We start from the raw sequence: 26,168 nt of genomic DNA, 5'->3' as shown, positions 1-26,168 counted from the left end.
AAGGCGTCTGTTTTATGTGTTTTTCAACAAAGCTTCCTTCCAGTATATCAAGTCAATTGAAATGTATTAAATATGCAGTGTTTTATTTGTACATGGAGGTCAAAAGAACTTAAACCACAATTTAAACCATTCACTGTACGGACAATTTCTGTGCCTAGTGTATGAACCAGGGATGGCCAATCTTCAACATCTAGATTCTTCCAATTATTTATGAGTCGTCCAGACATATATTTGTCTCCGCTTTTTGGAGCTAGCGTCGATCCAGAACTAGCTTAGTCCTGTCACTAAGTTAGTGTTGGATTCTGATGAGACGAAGACGAAACGCAAATTTTATAACTAATTTAGTTATAGGATTTGTGCTCTTCACGGTTTCTAACAATTTTCTAATTAATGAAGAAAAATAGTTTTTACTCAAATTGCTTTGCACTAAGAAGAAATATAGCATAGTACCGTAAAATTCCTGGAGAGACCTGGAGATCGCCCACAAAACCAGAGAGATCACTGAAATGAATATACAAACCTTTTTCGAACTCCAAAGTGTTTAAATGATCTTACTCCAATTGATCGTTCCGATCTATTAGTCATATCACCCTCCCCATAACAAATTTCGGAATGAGTTCCGAAAACCGGTAACATATTAACAATTAAAAGGAGCGAGAATCCAAAATTTATGATACTGGGCCTACTATGATCAGTTACTCGTCGACACTTTGACGAAGTAATGATCAAAAGATTGCCCATAGCTCACGAGCTTGCATGAATGTCCTACGAGCTTTAGGAAATCCGAAACGGTTGAATGAATCTATAGAAAAATTGAAATATTACAAATTTTTCGGTAGACAAAACGGAGCATTTCGGCTTTTAAGTGAAAAAATAATTTTAATTCAATTTTTTTGTCCTGTATTACTAGTACAATACAATAATATCCATATAAGATGGTTTTTATTTTGTATAATTTCGGCTTTAGTTTACTTGTATGTTTTTTTTTGGATTTACTGCTACATGTATTTTTTCCACAATCAATTTCATCGCAGTCCTATATTGTTATAATCGCTCTCGCTTCTATTCCACTGGGAGTGTACTGAACAATGTCGTAAAAACAAGTCGTAAAGTTAGGTACCTACACAAATAATCCGAAAAGCGTATCTGTTGGTTGAAACATGTGTTTAACGAATTGATAAAAGAATAATGGAAAATGAGTGATTCGTATATCCCATGAATTTGAATGACAAAACGAAACCCGTCCCGTCACAGAGAACTGAACATCAAAGTCATGTTTTGATTGTGTGTAATAAGTTTTGCGATAACAAGCAACATTCCAATCAACTTGCAGCCTCAAGGCTATCATTTTACAGGCATAGCGGGTCGTGATTTGATTTTTTTTAATTTAGCTTAGACGTTTCTTCTCTGTGGTCCAGTATACGAGACCTAATTAGAGTTGTTGTAATAGACACTTGGGTTAAAATAAATAAATAAACATAATATACTATCCTTACAAGTGAAGTCAACGAAACGGAGTTGGAATAAACTTTTTATATCTCGCTTTATTAGTATGGCTAAGTGTTCAATTTATTTTTCTTTATCATTTTAAATTTTAAGCATTCACATCATCAATTCAATTGATATCGTTTTTTTTCGATAATCAAGCTGAGCGCTCTTTCTCTGTATATGTTGGGTTCTTTCTACTCCTATGTGACTTCCCTAGTAGATTATAAACTTGAATTTCCCTAATGCGGTCTCTCAGCCATTGCATCAAACTACCCTGGCTTGTTTGCTTCTGTTTTATATGCAATCATTTGCCTCATTTTAGCTAGTCACAAAAGTAGAAGAGGCGTCAAGATTGGATTTTCTAAAATCTGAAAAATCATCGAAAATACCATAGTTTAGACCTGTTACTACACGAAAACACGCAGCGCACACGAACTTTGGATTGGGATCTTCTGTCTTCCGCTACTGGTCGCAGAAAATCCTGATCGTAACGACCACGACATGCAAGACACGAACACTGAAGTGATGAAACTTACCACACCATCGAGAGTACAATCTCTTCTGGCGACAAATCCGGATTATCATCCTGCACTTCATCCGGAATGCTAGTCCCTTTGTCGTTACCACTGTTTCCCGCTTCCTCCTCATCTACTTCATCCACATCCGGTTTAACAATCATCTCGTCTGCCTCATACTGAACGTCCATCTCGATGACTTCCTCGCTCGATTGGAGGTCCATCGTATCGTCATCCTTCTCCGGAGGAGCCAGCACTTCTGGCGGTGAATTTGTAACACTGCCACCGATTTGAGCGGAAGGCGTGGTTGGTGTCATGCCTACACTGAAGGGATAATCGATCTCATTCAGCCCATCGGGAGGAGCCAGTTTCGCAAGTTCTTCACGCAACTGCCGGTACTGTCGACGCAAAACCATTGCATTGAAAGAGATCGTGCGCCCGGTGCGCTCACTCTGCAGCGGTTTACTAAGTTCTGCGATCCAGTCTTCAATTTGTGCACAGATTTCGTTCCGCTTCAACCAAAAGTGTGTATGAATTACCTGTTGGGAGAAGGAGTGTCGCATCATGGGACTTTAGCTAACATTCTTATGGCTAGTTCAATAGTTTCCTCGAAAGGTAACGTGATGAATTGTTACGTTAGTTAAAAAAAGTCAAGTTTGATGATTCGGTAATGTGTGTAATGAAAAATCCAACCATCGAAATGAGGATGAGACCGGCTGAACCAAAAACGAAGGATATACTGAAGGGCTAGTGGCTTGAAAAGAACGGCGAATAAAATATTGCCTTGAGAAAGCAGTTGACAGCAGACAATTTCCGCTCACGGCAGACTTCCTTGGTTCGGACACGCGGAAGAATAGGGTCGGGCGTTTTTCGGAAAAAGATTTGACGCGTGTGAAAAAAAATTCTTCGGAAAACTCCTTGTAGCGAGTGAAACTTTCTCAGAAGACCTGCATCTACATCCACAAAAGTCGCCCATTATCCATGAAAATTAGTAAAAATGGTCTTCAACTAGCCGCACCGGCCAGTGAATATAGTGGAGCAGTGACTGCTTGGACAGTAGTGGTGACCCGATCGGGGGGGGGGGGGGTTGTATCAGGCCAGAACTGTGACAAGAGAGCGTGATAGTCTTCCCACGCAGCCGTCGGGACCGAGCACGCACCACCAAAGACAGAAAAGTGTCGCGTCGGGTTTGAGCGAGCAAATGATCGTGACGTGAGTAGGAAGAGCCGGATCACGAGCGACCTTTTCAGAACATGGTCCGAATGCGGTGAAAGCATACCGAGAGCCGGAACAATATAGGCTACCCACTGACCCAGCCAGTTCGCACGGTGAAGGGCGAAGCGTGTGGTTAACGGCAGCCATCGATTTGGAGCAAAACTGGACCACAGTGAACGTCATCTGGAGCGCCGGTTTCAAATGAATAGCACAATATTCATAGTTTCATTTTTGGGATATTTTCATTTGTAAAACATCAAAGGGAAGTTTGTAAAAAAAAATCGACGGCAATTTCTATTGGATGATGCTCAAATACGCTGCTACGATCCACCATACCAATCATTCGAATATATCAACACGGTGGTTCGATAATCATCATACTAATTTTCTTTCTAAATCTATTTCAATTTTCTACTATTTTTTAAAACCATTCGAGGAAACTCCCACCCAGTTAATACTTACTTCCTTGAAGCAGGGACATGGATTTTTAAGCTGTTCGAGCATTGCGTATCGCACGCAAGCCTGGTAGATATTGCTGTTGTACTCCCGCGAGCTGTGTGTGCCGCTTGGTGTGCCCCAGCTCCGTTCAAAGCCAGGTTCGTTGAAATATGGTTCTGGGACCAATATTAGACTTTGAATTGAGACTAGTACCTGTAAGGTCAAAGCTTAATTAGATCACCAGTGCCGCCACCTCATTTTAATATGGAGCTCACCTGCAGGAAGCTCGATGTATGCGCGTTCCACTTCTCCTCGGGTCGACCATGCCAAGTGTTCAGTACCGATAAGCACACTTTGCCGTCGTTGTACAAATTTGGATTGAAACGGACCGTGTTTCGACCAGTTGTCTCCAGGTTGATCATCATCGGTGAGTTGGGATAGTCGGGTGGGAAGTACACGTCGAATTCGAAACAACCGTTCGCGTACGGTGTTTCCGCCGGGCCGGTGATTAATACTTTCATTATATCTAGTCTATCGGTATCACAGCGCACGAAAACGGAACTACTATAGGATAGGGGCAAGCTGGTTGAAAGAGTGACTGTTTCCTGTGCTAACCGCTTCACTCGACCAGGGTGACCGCGATCGCCGGCCATGCGAACGTTGGTTTCGAAGTGGTGTGAAATGGTGAACCGGTAACCGTTGTCGGTCTCCGCAATCATTTCAAAGGTGTCTATAAACAAAATTGTAGCACAACTATTAGCGTAATGATCATTCCTAATATTTCTATACAAAAATTACCAAACTGAAGTGCCTTCATTAACTCCAGATACTTGTCCTCCACAGATTTAGCTATCGGTCTTGGCAAGTACTCTTTCTGTTCTTCTTCAGATACGGCAGCTTCCAGATTAGTTGCGCTTTGCACCAGTAGCGATGTTTCCTGGATATCCGGTATCAGTAGCGCCAGCCCTTCGTCATCGCCATCGTCTAGGCTGACGGTGATTTTCTGTGTCTGCCCTTTAAGATTGGATTTTTTGTTGACTCTGTTGAATGAATAGATTGGAAATAAGTTCAGTCTTTCAAGCTCAAACACTGGATAAGGTTACTTACTTCAGACGACTAGCATAAGTATCAACGCAAGCTTTCATATTGGACAGCAACGATGCGATAGAGATCTTGCCCTCGTTGTTTTTGTTCACCAAAAGCGACAGTAGTTGGTTCGAGAGGGAAATAGCTCGCAAAAGTTGAAGAATGGCTCGGTACAATGGAATGTGCCGCGTTATGTCCAATACTACAAGTGGATTCAAATTTAAATCAGTTGAATTTGGTTTTATGAAAAATGTAGTACCTGAATCGTTCCGCAGATATGAACTAAGGGCAGGTATTAAACAGGATTGCTGCAGCAAATCCAGAAAGATTGGTGGTAACTCCGGAAGCGTTTCACTACATTCTCTGTAACTCAGCTCTTCGCTGTCTAGATTAGATGGAATCTTATCACCAGGATTGATATAGCTTGATAGCACCTGGAAGGGAACCATGTGAGAAAGAGTTACCATGCTCATGATAATATTCTAACAAACCTGCAGCAGTACGGTCACGTGTTCCTCTTCACTTTTCTGTCGCAAAAGTGCCTGTTCTACGTTCCATGATTGTTGTGTTGATCCCGTCCCAAATCCAGTTCCTTTGGCCCAATACATATGACTCTTGTCATCTGAATTGAGTTGTTCTTCCGCACCATTTCCGTTAGCGACTGGTGCTGCTGGTTTATTGCTAGCCGTAGCGGTTTGAATCTATAAACAATTTAAGGATTAAAATGTTCACTTGCAAACACACTCTCACAACTACTTACATTATCAGAAGAGTTCGAATTACTGCTGGAGCCTCCACTGTTGTGGTGCGTAAAGATACTCAGACAGTTCAATACGAGATGAATGGCCCCGACCTCGATCACCATTCGCCGGAGCAACACTCCATCGTCCGTGGTCAGCGGAGAGCTGTCGAGCAACTGTCGGAAAACCTCAAACGGGAGTGTTGGCAACGAGGACGAAAGTGCCAAGCTGTAGATCTCGTTTCCCTCTCCGTCACCGGTTACGCCGAGGATCAACCGAAGCAAGCACTGCGCCCGAACCTTATCTCGTAGCAGTACTTCCGAGTAGGCAGGGAGCTTAAGGAACAGTGCAAATGCCGCTAACGAATGTTGCGGAACTGCTGAAATCGCTTGCGTTTTCGGCAAAGACTCTGCGAGGAAGTCATCCAAGTCTTCGTATATTTCCTCGTTCTGTTCGACTTTTACCCATTCGTTCCCCGGCGGACTTTTGTCTTTATCACCTAGTTGCTGTTGGTTCTTCGGTGATTCAGGGTACACCGTTGGCAAAAAGTGGGCTAGCAGCGACAGACCACCTCGGCTAGAAAAGATTTGTAAGGGCGAGGGAAGCGGTATGAAATCGGCCGCTTTAAGTAATGGGGAGGCGGTTGATGAACTACTGCTATCGCAGGTTAACTCGATGTCCGGTTTGTTTTTGGCCTCAATCTGCAATGGAATATGATTGCTGATTGATTGGAGGAATTAATATTAGGGTACTCACCAAATTCAGATTGATGCACGGCGTTGACAAAGATATGCCGACGGATTTCAACATAGCTAAAATTTGCGAGATCGTTGCATCGCTCGTGATCAGTCCGTGCGGTACAGTTGTATGAGTTAACGCAACACCATCCGGAACAGTCAGCTTAGGATCGTCGATTTTCATTTCTTAAAAGCAAAAACCCCTTGTTAGTAAATACTGTTCTAGCAAAAACCGTTACATGTATAAGCAGATCTTACTGAACATTGACATGATATCCTTTTGCTTCATGGTGGTCGCCTGATTCTTTGCCTCCTTAAGTCGCTTGTCCTTTGCAGTAACACCGGCAGCTACGCTGAGAAATTCCATTCCAAGACCCATTTCCCACAGTTCTTTCCGGCTGTCACTTCCTCCAGGTACATGACTAGCACTTGAAGAACCCGTCAGTACTTCACCCACTCGACTATCTGAGGGCAGATTTGGAATTATCTGATTGTACACCGTTGAGCAATGATCCAGAATATCCTGACACTTGGAATTAGTGCTCACGTAAAACAGCAGGAAATGGCTATTCGGTCGTTTCGAAGGATGATGGCTTACGTTGTACAAATTGTGATCTTTGCTCTGCAGCGGCAGATCACTACGAACAGCGATCATAATCTTTTCACTTTCCAGTAGAATCTGTAACACTAGCCTACGTGTGAATCCTGAAATGCACGACTTGCCACCGTTTGAAGTGCGATTGTTGGCACTGCTCAGACTGGCTGCACTGCTGTTCGTACTAGCGCTAGAATCAGACTTGCGTATGACAGAAATAAGGTTCACAGTAAGCACTTCTTGGTTCTTTGGATGGCAAGACGTAACTCTGGAAAGGAACTTTATAAGGCATTCTTCCAGATCGAGACATGCCTGAGGCGTCACTTCCGGAGCGATGTTTGCTAATTTGTTGTTACAGAGCAGCAACAGGATTGGTTCCCAGAAGATGGAACCTTCGAAGCATCCCAACCAATCCCTCATGTGCCCCTCGGAGCATACTTCCGTAAAGAATTCCAAGATCTCAGTTACTTTTTGAATGTTGACCATTGGATAGAAGACTACCTCCTTGGAGCTGCAACCTGAGTACTTGTGGTGTTCCTTGTCGGCGTCGGTCATGCAAGAGCTGGATTCTCCTGGAGCCCCACCGACAGATGCTGTTGCAGCTGCCTGCTCTTCTTCAAAAACTTCCCGATTATCTCGCTCCAAGCTACCGGATGAAGATTTATTTTTTTGAAGCTGATTTATACTATTCAGCACCCGATGACAGAATTCCAATATTACAGATGTAAGCAAATTCGGTAGCCCGGAATCGATTAATTGTTGCACGGCAAGTGGCGATTGACAGGCCATCGAAATTGTGGTCAACTGCGACTTGGACAAATTCAGCCGGGAAAGATCTTCGATCACGAAATGGCTGTACCACTCTGCTGCATCCGATTCTTCCTGTTTGATGTCATCCGTTATGCATTCACCATCTTTGCGATCATCCGAAATCGATGCCGTCAAATCCGTCGATAGATTCGGCACCAGAACACCCATCCTTTTCAGCAGCATTGTAAACAATTCCGGTCGAATGCAACATACCGAGCACAGCACAGCATCAATAGCTTTCTTCAGCGGTTCGTCATGCTCGAGCTCTTGATTCCAGTCGTAAAGTGTTTCGAACAGTTCCTTGGTTATCATGATCGGAAGATCTGGTATGAGATCGATTGCATAGACCTGCCACAAAATGGATGCAAGGCATTTGATAAAGCCGCTGTACGGATTGGTTGCGTGCAGAACAAATCGGTGGGTTTGGTTCTGGTGGTATCGTTCGAACAGTCGCTGAACCCACAACAGAATTCCCTCCAAACGATCTCGGGTGTGGTCGTTTTGAGTCGTGCATAGATGGTACAGAAGATCCGATATCGAGTCATTGCATAATTGGAACGTTTGTGGAATGCTCTCTTTCAGAAGAATATTGATTAGTTTCAGTCCGAATTCGCGGTTGTGTAATCCGAGCTTCAGAAGAACCGTTTCCAGATTTTGCAGGGCAAAATTTGGACTGCTCGGTGCAATGTTTAACAGTGAACAGCAAGCTTCAAGAAATCCGGGAACTTCTGTCGCCGCTACGATTACTCGATTTGAAAGCTGTTGATCCGAAGCGTAGATCACAACGCTGAAACACTGGGCAAGGATGCGAAGCCACCCCAAGCTAGTTTTTGCCACTTTGTCATCATCGTTATGATACTCGTTAAGCCCATCACCACCAGGCTTCGGGATACCGATCGCAGGGGCACCACTGGCCCAACTTGGCCCGGCTGTAGTTCCGTAGTTTACATCACTGAAGGTTGTCGTTCCAAGCACCGATATCTGTGTTAATCCAATGTTTGTAGCATCGCGGGGTCGATACAAGCGGATGATTACACTGGTGGCTATTTCCGGTTGAGCAAACTTTAATCGAATACAAGTCATTCCAACAGTTGATATCGGTTGCGTGATTGGAATGGGTCCCAGATTGCTGTCCCGAGTGATTTCTATTGCTACTGCCGAAGGACATGAAGCGAGCGTGGATAGGTGTGGCTGTAGTTGAACCTCTTTAAGCAGAACAGCAGTTGGTAACGTAATCGTCAAATCGACATGAGACTCATTAGGATAGAACAGGTAACTCCAAGCCGGATTCCGAGCTCGTCTGTGCGATGCTATGGGAGCCTGGATTAGCACATCCGCTGGCTGAGCAGTTTGATTCTCCGACGATATCGTGCAATACGGGGCGAAATTGATGAGACCATCTTCGTTGCGTGGTGTAACGATTGTACTTTTCTTGGATGAGCTGGACAGAGTAGTTTGTAGATTTGATGATTTGGATAGCCGCTGCATGATCATCGATACTAGGCTTGGTTGAGTGTTGATCAGTGCTCGGTTACTGCGAACTAAGCTTTCACAGAGAACCTTTATACCACCCATTTCAGTGAAAATGGCTACGGAAGAGGATGTTTCCAAAACTTTCAGAATGAACCACAGGAACGGTTCCGACAGCTGAAGTTTTGGCATCGCGTGTCGCATGCTAGCAGCATTATTGATGTAGTCGAATAAAGGTTTCACCACCAGTATGTTCTGCGTAGCTGATCGACTGAGGTACAGCAGCAATTGAAAAACAGCATCAGCTACAGTTTGTGGCTCACTGAGAGTATTTTTCGATTCACTTATTGTAGACGAATACATCGAAGATGCTACCAGCATTGCAAACGACGAGTTGGAACAGTGTGACAGAGAGCTCAACAGTCGCGTCATGGTTGGTGTGTGCTGGAGAACCGTGTCCGCAAAACACGGTGTCTTTGGTCTTGGTTCAATGTGCTGCTGTTCTGCTTTAATTTCGTCCGTCTGGCTCTCGTTGGACGTGTTCAGTTCATTGAACGGTACGTTCTCGAAAGCCGTGCTATTGTCCTCGCCCGAACGTGGATTTTTTGTATTCACAAGAATGGAAGCAAGTTTCAACAGATCAATCAGCAGGGTGTTGTCCGTGACGGTTTTGCACTGGCGGGCGTTCTCCGAGCCGAGAACGGTTGCGAATAGACTGCCGAAGCGGGTGCCGAACATGTTGTTGGAATTGCTAGTTTCCGATGCACGGTAGCAGTACAGTTTCTCCACGTTTACGATGTTATTATACACTAGATGAGCTAGAGAAAAAAAGGGAAAATTGAGTTGATCTTAATTTATCTTATATCTTGCTCATTAATACTTACAAACACACTCGATAATGCTCATGGCAACACCTAGGTCGCTCTTGTCGTACGAGAATGACAGCAATTCTTTGATCAGTTGGCTTTGGGCATCGATGGGGCCCTGCTGGTTGGATATAGCACCACCAAATTGTACCAGATGCAGAATAACCTTCAACAGGATCTCCTTCAATTTCTCCTTGACGTTACACTTGAGTTCCAGCCAGATGAACAACTCCAGAATCAGCTTGCACACGGTGGGACCGGCCTAAACACGATTATTCATATCGTATGAATGTTCAAAATGTTACAAAGGAGTCTACTTACATAGCGATTGCTGTCCAGCGATGATACTGATTGATCCACACCGGAGAAGAAGCGTAGCAGCATTTTCTCAAAATTGTCATCGCTCACAATCAGAATTCCCATCTTGCGGAAATGATTGTCACTGCTAGTAGAGCTCGAGTCCATGTAGTCCGCCTCGAAGTGCGGTTTACAGGCCAGTATCAAACACTGGAAACCTAGACACCACGCTCGTAATTTGATGTTCGGATGAGAAGCCAACGCCTTCAGCAGTCCGTGTACGGCTCGATCTCCAAAGGGGATTTTTGGAAAAGAATATGCATTCAATCCTGGCGCGTTACTCCCCGGGACCTGTTCAAGAGTTTCACCATTCAGTGTTAACCAAAGCTGGAGGATCTTCTCCAGGTTCAACCATGAATCTACTAGATGCAGATCACAAAGAATGTTGTCAAACACGTCCGTCAGCATGGTGTTTGTCTCCAGTCCTTGCTGATATTCGACTCCTGACCACGCTTCCACGATCGTCTCTGGCCAGGCAGTAAGCTCGATGAGGTTACTATTGTTAAGTGAATCCGCAACTGACATCTGGGGAAGACTAGCGATCAGATTGAAGGTCGCTTTCATCGCTAGCCTCCGTAGAGTGATTTCCACGTTCGTATCCAAACCGGTTTCTAGTCGGGAATCCATTGCAGAGGAAACAGTCCTGATAAAAAAAAATGTATTTTACACTCGTCTCAAATCTTATAACTATGCAAACTTACTTGTACAGGAACGTTAATCCATTTCTTCCACTTGCAACGCTCGTACCGGCGTCCTTTTTGAAGACTCGCTTCTCGCGTTCCAACATATCATCCAAGATCAGAATATCTTCCATATCGGCATCATCGCATTCCATCAACGAAGGCAGCTGATTTTTCACTGCATCCGCATAGCTAACATCCTTCGTGACCTGTATGTTGTGCATCACCGGTTTGAAAGCCGTCTCCGGTACTGGTGGTCGTGCCGAAGAGCTAGATTCTGCAGAAGCTGATGCTTCGTCCCCACTTGAGTTACCAGAATCATTGTCATCGTCCTTGTAGTTTTTGTCTGCCTCGAGCACATCCTGCAGTAGACAGGTTATGGCATGGACAGCCCATGGTTGCTGTTGATTTTCCCAAACCGCAATTCGCACCAACTGCAGCAACTGGTTCGTCGTGATAATCTTCGACAACTGCACAACCGGTCTACAGGCTAGCACTAAACGGGCGATAATCTTGCAGGTTATCAGAAACAAGTCCATATTACACGTGAAATCCATGCTTAATATCAAACCGATCAGCCCGCGTATAACTACGATTATGTTTCCAATCTTCAACGATTTCAGACCCTTGTCAAAAGCTGTTTCGTTATCGTTTGCCTTTCCTTCAGAACTATCCTTTGACCCACTCCCGCCGGAGTGCGAACTTCGCGACGCTCCTTCGCCGCTGTTTGAATTCCGGGCAGACTTCACTTTGGCGATTTCGTTGAAATAATTGGCAAAATTCATGCTATTCTGTAGTTTCTTCAGTTGATTCTCATGCTGCTTGAGTGCCATTTCCAACTTGCTGGCGGTACCCTGCAGCGCATCCGAATGAATCGTGTACATTTTCTCGGCCACTGCGTTGCTACTTCCCCCACCTAAACCCGCGCTAGAGTGCTTACTTTGCAAGAATCGCTTTTTGAATGTTCTGGTCAGCGTCCTTAAACCTCCGTTGCCCATGTTCAACCTTGCCTTCACCATATCGGTTTCACCAGACATGAAGTCCCACCGAAGGTTACTCTGGTCCTTTTTCCCTTCAACCGTTCCATCGTCCAAACAAACCGAAAGGAATAACAGGATCCACCCGAGTAGGTTCAGATCAGTGTTGCACCAGATATTCAATCCACTGGTACTATTCTGTGAAAGTGGTGCCAACAGTGTTGCCAAACTTTTCAAAATAGCATCAATCACAATCGTTCGACAACTTCCCATTGAGATACTTTTCCGACCCAGATAGGTGAGTAGGAAAAATACGCGATCTTGCGGGAAAATGCGACTGTTTTGAGATGAATACAGTTTCAGAAATTTATCGGCAAGGAATTCACCCCACCACGGTTGAAAGCAACACATTCGAACAAGCATTGAACATGTGGCCAGCTGAATGTGAGTGTCCCCGTTGATGACCAGTGTGTCGAAGAGAAGATTGCACGTGTCCAGATCGAAGTATGGATAGATATTGGTAACGTTTTGAACTCCGTACGTGGTGATGAGATGCAGCAGGGTTTCGATAAGGCATTCGCTGAGCACGCGAAGTTTATCGGTGTAGATCGGGGAAAGATCGGAACCAGGTTTGAGCTGCTTTGGCATTTCCGCTGCTGGAAATGGTCCCTTGATACGATCAATAACTCGCTTGATGACATTCAGTTGATGCTGAAAGGCCATGCATTCTTCGTAAACTGAGTACACCTTATGATTGTCTTGGAAGGATGCACTCGGATGGCTGGTTCCCGCCGAGTCTCCATTGTTTTCTTTAATTCGATTCAGGAATGCCTGCATATGAGCTATGTTGGAAGATTCGCTGTTGATTAGGGGTTGGAGAAGATCCATCAGTTTGCTGCTTGACAAACAGTACCGACAGTGAACGTCTTCGTACAGTGCCTTGAGAATCTTAACCTGAGCTGGCAGATTACTTTTCTTATTCTTAAGATACTTCATAACGGGATCTCCGTAGCCCTCGCGATCCAGGATCACAATGTGGCCGTAAAACGAACCCATAGGGATTCTACATCTAGTAGCAGACATTCCGTACCGTCCGGTGATTGTTATTTTCAAGTAGCGACAAATTGGTGGAGGCTGAAGATCACTCAGCACCAACGTTCGAGATCCAATATCTTGCGAAACAACTAAGCGTACACTATCGGCCTCCTCCTCGAAGCACCAGATGTCTATAAACAGGGAAGCTAAATCTGAAGAAGCTGGAATGATTAGATCAGTCAACATAATCGGTGCTCCAAAGTCTAATGTAATGTAACGCATCGCTCCCGAATGCATTCGGTCTACCACAATCGTCTGCTTCGGCGGTGTACTCAACAACTTATGCCACGGAAGCCCATTGGCATGCTCGTCTGCATTGCTGTCCTCGAAGAACTCCTGTATCTTATTGTTCAGTGCAATTGAAGCCTGTGATTTATCATAGATGATCGACGAATCATTGCCATTCTCTCCAACAAACACAATTCTCGGTTCGTTTGCCGGACCCCAACTTTCAATTTCATTGAAATTTTCGTTTTGCGCACCAATCTCCTCAACCATTTTTTTCGCTTCGTTGATGTCGTCCTTCATCTTGTGCTTCTTCAGTGCCGAATAGAAGATCTTATCAACCAGTATATTTTTCACATTGTTCATCATATCATCGTCCAGGTTTTCCTTATCCTCCATCTTGATGTGGTTCGGCACTGTTTCAATGTTATTCTGGGTGCTGTTCTCCATCAGAAAATCATCTATAATATTCGTCGCCTGGATGTTGCTGGCATCAACGTTCTCCAATCGAGTAGCATCTGACGTTGAACTGCATACGTAGTGCAACGGTTCCACCTCCAGCAGTCCCTTAAAATGATTACCGATTCCTCGGCGCCTCAACTGCAACGGCAGAAACTTCAACTCCGAACCATCGGCAATGCAAACCGAGCGCAGATCTATCGATTGATTGTTCGCACCGGTACCGGTAGTTTTCGTAATCGAACAGGTGTACGTCACGTTGGTGTTCTTCGACGTCAGCGGTTGCGAGTCGAAAATCTCCGCCTCGAATGGGGACCCGTACAAACCGAACCGAGTCCGTAGTAGAGCCGTGTACGGGTTGCTTCGCTTGCGCATCTCATTAGCAACGTCCTTCAGTAGGGAGATACACTTTTCCGAAATAGAACCGTGCGAATCGGTGGTCGATGCACCGGATATGAGCAATGTAAACCAACGCAGCGCACCGGCATGATTGGAATTTATGATCTCCGGCAGGCAGGTGATGATGGCTTGCTTCAGTGCCTTCTCAAACGAGTTGCATACGTCCTTGTCGATCATGTTCTGGGCACCTCTGGAAGGTCGGGGGGAAGGTAGATGGAAAATGTTATTGATAGTCTGTAGAAATTAATGTAATAACAGTAGGAGAAGAAGAGTTAAGAGCACCATCCTAAGCACCTAAATGTGTAACTTAAAATGGACAAAGAATTTCACATCATATCGTAATACACGTGAAAGGCCATCAATTTAGCCACAGTAGGAAATTACGGATCCTGATGGATATAACGATCCCTTGTTCCAGTTACTCTATTTAAAACACTAGAGACCATGTTGGCTCAACTAGATTTTGTTAAGGGTCGTCCATAAACTACGTTCACATCGTAAAGACCTATTGCTGAGTATACCGTGGCCTGCTCTAATTCCGCATTTTTTTCTACAACTTGTTACTATGGTACCATCACGTGTTATTCACTTCGCATTACTATTTTAAAAGCTTCATTGCGTTATACACGTCTTCTTCTTCTGTTATTATGACGTTTTAATGTCATAGTGAGTGTAATAAGACCGGTGACTGCCCAGAAGTTTCAGGGTCCAGCACTCAAAGTGTAGCCAATTAAACAGGACATAAATTCAGTTTGGAATATTATTTTATTTACTTCAAGATACAGAGGGTGTGAAAATAAACAAGCATTTAGAATTAATTCACTTTTGACCGATATAACCACTTTTTACTTTAACTTTAACTGGCAAAATTAAAAAAAGGCAAATTTTCAGATTTTTAACCTTTAAGATTGGCACTTGGTCGTGGATTTCACTCAAGTCGCTGCTTCACTTTTCGAACCATCTCACATGACGTTGCAGTCTTTTGATAACCACCTCCATGGCGTTTTGTGATGCTACCAGTATTATTATAACGAGTTATAGTGTGATAAACAAACACTTTATTCACATTAAGGCGGCTGAGCTCACGATCAATCGTTGATTGTGATTTTTCTGCTATATATAAAGCAATGCTGCTATTACGTTTGAAATCTATTGCTGACCACTTTTCCTTGTTTTTACTTTTAATAAGTTGCTTTTGTACGCTTATAAACAATACTCCGAACTATCAGTCAGCCAATTTATAGACAGATGATGTCAGCTTCGAACGCTTGACCCTGTACCCTTCAGTACCGCTGTTGTAAATATGTTGAAAAAGATCGAGGACAGTACGTCCTCCTTTGGGGAGTCCATCGCTAACAACGTAAGTGATAACCGAATCTCCGCTTCTTATTTTCAAGTGCCCATTGTTTAAGAATGACGCGTTCTACGTCAAAAATGGATTTGGAATGCTCATTTCCGACATTTTTTTTGCTTTAGCGTGTCTGTACGTACAGCATTAAATGCGTTTCCTAGGTCTACGAAGATTTCCGCTGTGAGCCATCCTTACCGTTGGTTGTCCTGGATCAGATTTGTCACATAGGTGATACACGTGTTTGTTGATCTCTTTACCAATGCCAAATAATTTCGGTAGCAGTTCGCGGTGATTAATATGTTCACGGAGTTCGCGTAGTATTGCTGTATTGATGGTTTCGGTGAGTTTTGGGATCAATGATATATGTCTGTTTCTGGAAAATGAGGACTGATTTTTGTCCTGTTTTGGTATGGCGATAATCCGAATTTCAGGCACATGGCATTTAGATCACGTAATTTGGTCTGTACCAGGTGCTGAGCTTTTCTTCGCGTGTAATACGAAGTTCTACTTTCCACGATTATGATGTCATTGTTGCTCTGACTTAAGCCGTGTAGGCTTCGGTGGCTACTTCACTAGGTCCTCGGTGTAGGTCAAGGAACTGATGCAAGTTGGTTTTTGTCTTCCGGTTAGTTTGTGAATTTTCTTGTATAGCTCTACGGAGCTGGCTTGGGGATTATCACCTCGGCAAATTTCTTAAAGTTGATCTTGTTGCTTTTCTTTTTAATGCTCTGAAATATTGCTGATTGTCGCATTTGGTGTAGCAGATTATCTATCTATTATTCTTGGTTCTACTGCTTTTATTCAACTGTCAGCTGTTCTCTTACTTTTTTCGTGGTCCGTACAAGCGAGTATTATTCTAATCAGTAGGTGATGGCTCCCTATTGCTTCATCCAATACTTCCCAGGAAGTATCCACTGCCAGGTTACTGGACACAGCGGTCAAATCAATTGCGATGAGTTTCTGGCTAAGTTGTTGTGATCGATATGTGGTTGACTAGGGGTTTGCTCAGGAACACAATTACAATGTCTCCGTTTTTGGAGCTAGCACCAATCCAGAAACTAAGTTAGTGTCGGATTCTGATGAGACAAAGTCGAAACACAAATTCCATGACTAATTTAAGAAATAAGCAGCTCATTATAGGTTGCGATGCAAACGTCTGTCATAGGATACGGGGAAGTAGTGCTATCAACGAAAGGGGTAAGTGTCCTATAGAGTATATATTATCCAACAATTTTGATATGTGTAATAGAGGCGCATCATAAACTGGCATGTCACTGAAGAACCTTCTCTATCAGACCACCCATCTTCGAATATGAAGCAGAAGAACCCTTAACGGAAATCTACAGAAACCCAGAACAATAATTAGAATCTCACGATGGTCTTTGAATTGTAACGGTAAATATGAAGTGACCGTACAACCACAAAAATGACCGTTATTTCATTCCCATTTTCCTCGAACTGTGTTCAGGTAACTATCTCTCACAGAAGCCGTGCGAGAGAGAGAGAGAGCGCATTGAAATGATAGACAGATTGAGTACCATTTATTTTGTATTGGTATGGCAAATGAAATATTATCAGTATATTGTATTCAAGCAGCATGCGGTGCTTTGTTGATTTTTGACGTAGGACTACGTCTTTGTTTTCGATATGGGGGTGAACTCTGCAAATTCTACAAAAATGGTATGTAACGAAAAGTGGTCCAATTTTAAACGCATATAATTCAGCCATCTCACGATAAATTTTCAATTTTTTTGCACAAATCGCCCCGAAATACTTCTAAGAATAGATTCCAATAGATAAACCCAAAGATTTTTGATACCATAGCATTAAAAAATTAAATAATATACAACCTTGTCAAAATATCGCGCATTAACACACAGAAGATAGCGCTTCCCAAGCCCTGTGCGAGATTGGTGTACCTAGCGCGCAACGCTTCTATGAATGACGTCATTATCGACTATTTAAAAAACGGACTTGGCCAGACACGCTCAGCTGCGCTGTGTTTTTTACAGCCAGTATAGCTGAGCTAGAAGTCTGTTACACTGGCTGTGGAGCTACGCTACCCTGTGTCGTCCAACAGGTGACCGCTACAACTACTTCCTAAATGCCGCTGTAATGTTGCCAGTAAATTTTTGGTTTAACTAGCATATGTATTTGCGCTTGAAATTAAGTAATGTAGTGGTAGTACTAAGCTTCCCATTTTGGTTTAAACGCAAGGACATTTTTTAAAACAGGATTTGATTAATTAGTTTAGCTCATCTAAGCAATTTTATCAATTCTGTAATTTAAAAGAAATTTTACGGAACTTGGTGAATTTGGCCCAACTTGCAACTGGTATAATCAACCTGCACAAAGTGTTGCATAACGCAGGGCTGTTTTTTGGAACAAAATGTGTTATCATTCAGCCCTTCGCTATGCAAAATCACGATATTATGACAGATGGGCTAAGCGCGGCCGTTCCTTTCAATCGGAAAGGCCGCGTGGAATTTTGGTGAAATGCGCTAATAGTGTCGTGGTGGTACTAGTTGTCTCTTTCGCTCTACCCATCATCATCAGCGTTGACTCATTTTGCATTGTACGCTTGGGTTCAATGTTTGAGGTGAATGTGGTGGTAGGTAGGGGAACTGGCGGTAAAATGAACACGTTAAGCAGTCATTATTTTCTAACTAATAAGTGAATGAGATATTACAATCACCTTTTGTTTCTTGTTAGACATGTTTTGTACATATCTGGTAAAAATACTTCGTCATAAACACATTTTTTCAAACATGATTCTTGATTTCTAAACATGTCCAAAAATGAGACATGTTTATAGCGAGTGGGTAAAATGAACATGTGGCGGTGGTAAAATGAACAGCTTCTGGTGACCTGCAAAATGTCCTGTATGTATGCAATGCGCAGCGTTGGAAAGCATTTTCCGATCAATGCTAATATCCCAACAAATCATGAGCTTTGCATACACACAGGGCATTTTGCAGGCAAACAAAATTGTCACGGAAGAATTGAATTTTCATGACGTAATATTAACCATTTTACAATCCTGTGGCATCGAAACACATCTACAAACTTGGGGTTATCCATGGGTCTTTGAACTTTTAGGATTTGTTTGAGAGCAACTAGAAAGCTTGTTCTATACATGAGATGTGATTATATTGTCTAAAATTTGATTTTTCTTCACCGGTCCGGGTGTTTTTTTCCCACACACTAAGTACTAAGAAAATAAATATTTTACATTAAGTAGTATAGTCCTACGTCTACAGTTCGTGCAACCCCATAGGGCTGCTCCTTGTAGTTTTTTCTCCATCTTTCTGTTTCTTTTATTCAAAACTATTAGTATGATACCACCTATTTGTTGATACTAGCGCGTTGTTTGTGTTGTAAATAAATTTCTGATCAGTTTCAATTCCTCTCAGTAATGATTCCAGTAAGGAAAGATTCAGAAGAGAACCGTCTTACTGTTGTCAATTTATTGGAGTGAGAACCGAAACACAATAAGCATCGCCTACTGTTTCAACTGCTAACCGTTTCATTATCTATTGTCTAGCAGATTTGCCATCAGTACCGTGATGGAGCTCAGCACTGATTGGGATACATTCTGCTCTCAACTTCTGGGTGCAAAAGCAGCACTGTACAGTGGAATGAGTATAAAAAGTCTCTTTCGACATATAACGAAGAAATTAGGAAATCTCGGACAAAGAGGTAGAGGCTGATATGCGAGCGGATTGAACAAACTTCCATCGTAGTAAGATTACAAAAAGCTATCTCAGAAGATCAAACAATGGGTAGTGTGAAGAGGGACGATGGAACTTCCACCATTGATTCGCAAGAAACACTTGGTATTATGATGGAGAAATATTTTCCAAATTGAAGTACAGCCTGAGTCATATGACGCTGGCACCGAAGCTCACGAAATAGTCAGTGCTATATTTACAGACGCAAAGCTGGAATGTGCAATAGACTCCGTTGAGCCATTTAAATCGCCGGGGATGGATAGAATATTGGCAATAATGCTACAGAAAAGCAAACAGCATATCATTGAATACCTGACGGGAATCTTTAGGGCTAGTCTAATACTAAGCTATACACCTACAAGCTGGAGATAATGGTGATATTTATTGCAAAATCGGGGAAGCGCGATACATCACTTCCAAAACAAACAGAGTACTTGAAATACTCTCCACTGAGCGAGTTTCAATTCGCATATCAAAGCAAAAAACACCAATAGATGCATTACACATGGTTGGTTGGAAAACTAGAGATTTCTATTGAAACAAAAGAAATCTCACTAGCGACTTTTCTCAACATAGAAATAGCTTTCGACATTGCATCTCATAGTTCAATGCGATATGCTATGCGAAAACGAGTTTGAACGCTTGGAAACACGTCACCGACTATGAAAACACATAAGGGATGTCCTCAAGGCATTTAGACGAGCTATGTAAATCATTAACTGAAATAGGATACCAATGGATTGGATTTGCAGATGATGTTGTAATCCTCGTGAGGGAAAAATGTAACTCACCCAACGAGAAAAAAAGTGTGGAATTGCCTGGACTAAACATAAAAGAGGTATAATAAACTTCATACGAAGTGATGTGCCTAACTGGGAATAACAATAATCACTCATAAATGGTGATATGTCATAGTACACTTAGGTTAAGAAAGGGACATACAACAATAGATCTAAATATTGGTCGCAGTGGTTCGTCTCCGACCATAAAAAAAAACCAATCAATTTGATTGAACGAAATTAGAGTACCCCAACCAAAAATCATTAGCAATTACAACTGTTCCAAGATACTTACTCCAACGCCACGCTGACGAGCTTGACGCATTTATGTGCGATGCTGCGATTGCCTAGTACCACGCAGTGTCTGATAATCTCCTCCAGGTGCCGTTCGATGATTTGAACGCACTCGGACTGCTGAATGTTGACATCGCTCGATGCCACGTCTTTGATCTCCGTCGGAAGAATTTTCTTGGCGAACGGGTTCTTCGGATAGCGGTACCGCACCAGACGAATCGAAACGATCCAAATGAGCACATCGAGGACAACATTCTGCTGCATTTGAAGCGATTCATCCTCACCGTAGAGCAGTTTGAGCAAATTTTCCAGTAGCAGATTGGAGTCTAGCATGGCCAGTCGTTGGGCTCGTTCGTTCTCGATTTTGTATACTTGCCGGGTCGATCGCACTGTTACTGATATCTCGTTCAACCAATCGCAACCTGTGGTTTCCGGAACAGAAAGAGAAAATTAGATATTTAGAAATTAGACAGGCATACGCTTAAAACCACTGCCACAAAACAAATGAAGGAGAAAGCAGGCCAAACGAAATTATTGACTTCTCCAAATCTGAACAGGAGACCAAATGGTTAGTTATGGTAAAACCGAAGGCATACAATTAACAAATTCCGGGATACAATATTCAACACACAGAGACAGAGCAGTATTACCTATGTAAAAGTCATTTTTGCGCGTCTTGTTAGGGCCGGCGGAGTCGGGGAAGAAGCTGATGCCGTCCTTGCCCGCATTCCCCGCCGTCGCAGTGGTCGCGTGGTTCGTAGCTGTGGTGTGATTTTGTTGCGATATATTTGCGAATGATGTTAGCAGGATACTGGTTATGCCCTTCTTACGCACTGGAACTGAAGCGATGTTCGAAGAGAGGTGTCAAGAACAATAGAGAAAAAAAAACACACGGTGGGAAAACGAGATTTCCCATGATTAGACAGATATACTGCTTTCGTCGATGATTGGCCAGTGCGGCAAAAGGGACAGTTTAGCAAGCGATTCGTAAGTGAGCACATTGAGTAATAAGGAATGATAGCAGTGCACACACGCGTACACACAATGTGAACATAATAGTGAGCAATGAGGGCTATTGGAGAGTCTAGGTAATAATGAGCAGTGATAGCCAAGTATCGATTTCACCTTGTGAAAGAAGCAGAGCGTACCTCTTGTTTTGGTTTGCCCATCCTTGGAAAGGTCGGTCATAGTTTTGATGTGAAGCAGATAGTTGCGCCCTTTGGATTTAAGCAGCTTTGGGCTGGTCAACGTGACTGATCCGGCTTGTTCGCTAAGGTCCATACACGACGCCAGCTCAATCGGACCTACCAGTATTTCTGCGTTTCTTGCCTGCAGATATTCCTCACTGAGCACGGGATTTTCGATCGAATCTACAAAGAAACGTTAGTCAGAGTATGAGATGAGTATTGAAACGTTTATAAAAAGGGTTTACTTTTTCCATCGGCTGAACCGATGTTGAAATTGATGGACTCATCAACGCGATTGATCGACTGGGTTTTCCGCCGTGAACAAAGTCCAATCGATTTCTGCTTAAGCAAGGTAACCTGAATGGCAGGTGGATTCGTGCAAGGTTGATACAGGGAAAACTTGAAATCGATATGACCCAGCGAGGTGCACTTGGGAAGATTCAACTCGATCAAGTGTTCGTCCCACGTCGTGCTGTAAATAAAAACATGATTTTTAGTGTATTATCGTCGCTTTTCGATTTGTTCCATGAAGAGTTTTACCTACAACGATTTAAAAGAACTGAACATCAAATCAATACTCACGCATCATTGTGTAGCCTCCACGTTTTAGTGAGATGTGTGTCATCACCGGGTCGCAGATGCTGCGGATGTCGTCGCTGCTTCTGGGCTTGCTCCAGTTCACTCCAGCAACCGGGAACCTCGGCTGAGTATGGTGTTAACATTTCGTTGAACAGTGTCAGTGAGTACAGCACTCGCAGCGTGTTCATTGAAACGTCCGTTTTGTATGCCAATAGAACGTCCGAGGGGTGAATATCTCCAGCGGGATTTGCGTTGCTGCCCGTCACAGTTGGAATCTGTGCCGGTGAACTAGATGTCGATGGAGTTGCTTCATACTTCAGCAAATTTGCAGAAGTAGTCATCGAAGATCCAGCAGCCTCCAAACTACACTGTATTTGTTCGGTTTCCGTGCTTAGCTTGCCATTGCCACTGATCATACAAGACACGTCGTCATCTCGCTCGTCACTGGAATCAGCATCCAGATCATAGAACGAATAGAAATGTAGACAACCTTTAGCAGTACAGCCGCACAACCGTTCCAAGCTTTTGCAGTAGGTCGCTGATACAAAACGTTCATCTTTGATGCTTGCTTCCGAAATAATGTTTAGTGTTTTCAACGAAACGACTCTCAACTTTCCATCTGCACAGGTCATAACAAAGATACCATTCTCCGTGTCCGGACCTCCAAAACTACGTCCGCTGCTATCACATCTTGGCAACATAACTATTTCCACGGGTGTCTCAACTTTGGATAAAACTTTCTCGAGCGGCTCGTCCGATTTAACTAAACCTTCCTCATTCAAATTGTACAATAGTAACAATGTTTTCCATTCACTTCCATAGTCTTCAATTTCAATGACCTCTGGTATTTCTTCGTCTTGGCCTTCCTGTTGTTCATCTGAAGTTTTCTCAACCATGCTAGAATCATTATCATCACCCTCCTGGTTTGCCTGTAGCACTACCAGCAAATGTTTGTTATCACTGGAAGGAACGATTTCCCCTATACGATAGTGTCGGTGCGTTTCCATATCCGGAATTTCGATATACTGCAACGGAATGCAGCTTATGTCACAGTTTGCCGAGAACAGACTGGATGCTGTCGAGAGTAAAGTTGATACGTTCGCACTGATACCTCCGCTACTGACACTGTCCGGTACGGAAGTTTTAACCGAAAGCAGCTGCGTGGACGACGATCCGCTAATAAATTGGTCTGATGCCGGGAAAAGTATGCTTGTTGGTCCCTTGGTAGAGCCCAAGTTTAAACTCATTGGCAAGGATTTGGCAGGTGTTGAGAAATCGTTCACAGCTAACTTTTCCGTCGAACCGACAGTTGATGATGAAGAGGAAGCTTTGATTAGTTTGCTTAACGTATCGTCCAACTTGGCACCGAATTGTTGGCTGAGCTGACTTTCGGTCTTCTTTAGGGCGTCCATACAGATTAACTTGTCGATAGATTCCTGTAGCTGCGAGTCCGGGTTATCCGAGAGGAACTTCAGAAAGTTGTCCTCGTACTTTTCGTCGATTGTACTGAGTGAAGTTTTTTTTACAGGCGGGCAAGCAGGAGAGTTTGGACTTATTTGCTTGTTGTTTCCAGTCCCAGGCGTGTTATCTTCCGAACAGATTGCGTCCTCGATGTTGTAGACAATCAGAAGTAGCGTTGTTTCGACCTGATCACTTTCCGGTTCGACGCTTTCCACTCGGACGCCACATATGATTTTTGTTCCCAACATTTTAGGTTTTAGCGAGAGAGTAGCAACTTTGGGTTTTGGGATTCCCATAAGCGGTTTGACGAAGTACGTTGAAAGGGCAGTTAACTCGATCTCGTTAACAGTTGCAGTGGGACTAATCGACGTCGTCGTGAGAATATCCGGGTGCAGTTTCACTTTGAAGTCGTAGATTTTCTTCAATTGTCGTTCCACATTCCACACCGTTACATCAGCTGAGGTGTTGCCCGTGCAGAACACATTTCCACGGTCCCCAGACGACATGATGCTAAATCCGCCCGTGGAAACAGCAGGGCTTGTGGCATATGTAACCGATAATGGGACATTCTGAGTGAATTCACCTTTCACAAACGGACACTCGGGTGAATGTCTCTCGTGTTCACTCCATGGTTCATCAGTTTTCTCCCAACACACCAAACAGACGTTGCACGTAAAGCACATAGCCCGGTCATCGTTTCCGTTATCTCCCGGATAGTGGTAAAAACCGGCCTGCGCCATCTGATCTGGCAAGACCCATTTATAATCCATGTGTGGCCACCCTTCAAATGTTTGCCTTCGGGTGGCCTCGGAGAACATGTGAAAACGATTCAGTGCTGATGGTTCCGTCACACGGGCACCCTGCAGAAGATCCGTCAAACGTTCGTTAATAGCGGATGCTATGGCCAGTGCAGGGATGTGCCGTTCCAATCGCTTCAGCTGCATCACCATTCCACCAGCAACCATCCGTAAAGAAGAGTGTGGTAGCTCCAAACAAATCGTTTCCCACTGAAACAGTAATGAATGAAGTAGTTCTTTTCACATTCCTAAACCTTCACTTACCTTCTGTGCTTTGATGCCTCGTTTTGCATGCTGTTGAGCTTCGCCGATTTTCAGCGTCAACTCATTCGTCATATCCGTCGTGTTTTCTAACCCGTGCTGTTCTAGATTCTGGAGACACTGCAGGAATAACACTGCTTCCGACAACAGTAGCTCTATCCGGATAATGTCGTCCGCGTGGGCGATGGGTGCTTGCAAAATAGTGTCCAACAGCAGCACACCGTTGTAGTCCCCTCGTACCGAAACGTTATGACCATTCCAGAACAGTATCTTGTCCTGGTCAGGTAAGTAACGACATCGTGGCGGGTGTTGATCTGAGATGATTTTGTAAAAAACAGACAGATTATTAAACGTTACTAGTGCATATTAATCAACACTAACCGGAAATTCGATAACTTTGTAATATCACACCAGAATTCACATCCAACACCTTGACCTCGCTTGAGCGGGTAAACACCAGAATCACATTAAGAAATGGATGATACACAATCCGGACCGAATCGGTGTCCACATTCAGATAACCATCTTCCTTCAGCCATTGGTCATCACTAGTGGTCATCGTGTACGGCTCCAACCGCCCCTTCGAGGCAACAATAATTAGAGTAAAAACACTCTAGGTATACTCCGCCCCTTCCTGCGTGTATACCAACGTTCTTCTCCCGTCACTAATTTGCTGGTTAAATTGTTTCCTTAAATCGAAAAATCGTCAGCGAATCCTCTTCCTGATTTGTTGCGTAGAAAGTGAGGTGTATTTTCGTAACATGAAACAACCAAAGAAAATAAAAATTAGAATGATTAATTCGATTCGACGATGGGATCTAATATTGTGTAATAGTTGCTACAGGCAGGGCTCATGTTGCGTGTTCCAGGAAAGCAGGAAGGTTTCTAATATGAAAAATTTACTTCAAACATTTCACTATTGAATTCGTTCTGATTTTGAGAAAAGATTTCACAAAGATCTGTCAAAATCCAATTCCACCATCATCAAAATCGGAACTCGAGTATGTGTCACGCCGAGTTGCCAGCAAACTTTGTCATTACAAAAACCAGTATCGATATTATCCTTTTAACTAAGTACGTTGATTGATCTTTGATTTACAAGAGATTAACTTTAAGACATTTTTTGCGATAATTCTAAATGATACGGTAATTTTTCCGACTTTCAAGTGCAGAGAAACGAATGAAACCAACTTTGTTATAAATTTAACATTCAAAACAAATCAAACTTGGCAACCACTAAAAGAAGAAAATCAGCAAGACAACTGAACCGAAAACTGCTACCATGAGCGAAAACTCACATTTTTCTCTGTTCCTGCGTCGACACACGGTCCTGGTTGTGGGACGGGAAAATCCAACCTAATCCTGAAATCGACAATCCTTCGATTGTATACGATACGGGGCCCACTTTTCACTAGTTTTCCGAAACTGTCTGCCACTCTAGCAAGGGAAATTTTACGCGTGAAAAATCAAACTTTTTTTCTGGTCTTCCTTTCAGACTGGTATCTTAACTGTGTGTGTTGTCTCGCAAGTAGAATCACTCCTCTTCGTTCCTCGCACTGACTGACTATACTTTCTG

General features: G+C 43.3%; 1 protein-coding gene across 3 annotated transcripts; it reads right to left on the bottom strand.

Moving 5' to 3' along the window:
• Positions 1–877: 877 nt before the first annotated feature.
• On the bottom strand, positions 878–26,168 carry LOC131676634 (baculoviral IAP repeat-containing protein 6). 3 transcript variants are annotated; one of them, XM_058955840.1, is made up of 22 exons: positions 25,891–26,167; positions 24,974–25,314; positions 24,596–24,906; positions 22,077–24,541; positions 21,740–21,966; positions 21,456–21,677; positions 20,958–21,146; positions 20,309–20,729; positions 11,019–14,342; positions 10,282–10,960; positions 9,979–10,222; positions 6,478–9,912; positions 6,239–6,405; positions 5,503–6,183; positions 5,234–5,443; positions 5,002–5,176; positions 4,764–4,944; positions 4,455–4,696; positions 3,932–4,386; positions 3,681–3,869; positions 2,025–2,542; positions 878–1,856 (listed from the first exon to the last, which is right to left on the bottom strand). In XM_058955840.1, coding segments are annotated over exons 2-22 (14,514 nt in total). In that variant the 5' UTR covers positions 25,152–25,314; positions 25,891–26,167; the 3' UTR covers positions 878–1,855. The 3 variants fall into 3 exon arrangements, with proteins under 3 accessions (XP_058811823.1, XP_058811822.1, XP_058811824.1); XM_058955839.1 differs by having other exon boundaries at positions 878–2,542; XM_058955841.1 differs by lacking the exon at positions 20,958–21,146 and having other exon boundaries at positions 878–2,542; positions 25,891–26,168.

Source organism: Topomyia yanbarensis, chromosome 1 (genome assembly GCF_030247195.1).
Source record: "Topomyia yanbarensis strain Yona2022 chromosome 1, ASM3024719v1, whole genome shotgun sequence".
NCBI lineage: Eukaryota > Metazoa > Arthropoda > Insecta > Diptera > Culicidae > Topomyia > Topomyia yanbarensis.
This window is presented reverse-complemented; position numbering and strand designations above follow the sequence as displayed.

Excerpts from the sequence above, each read along its gene's own strand:
- LOC131676634 (XM_058955839.1), bottom strand. The coding sequence starts at position 25,151 with ATGACCACTAGTGATGACCAATGGCTGAAGGAAGATGGTTATCTGAAT. Across the intron at positions 20,730-20,957 it reads CAAAAATGACTTTTACATAG|GTTGCGATTGGTTGAACGAG; the intron begins GTAATACTGCTC and ends CGGAAACCACAG. Across the intron at positions 6,406-6,477 it reads GGATATCATGTCAATGTTCA|AAATGAAAATCGACGATCCT; the intron begins GTAAGATCTGCT and ends TTTGCTTTTAAG.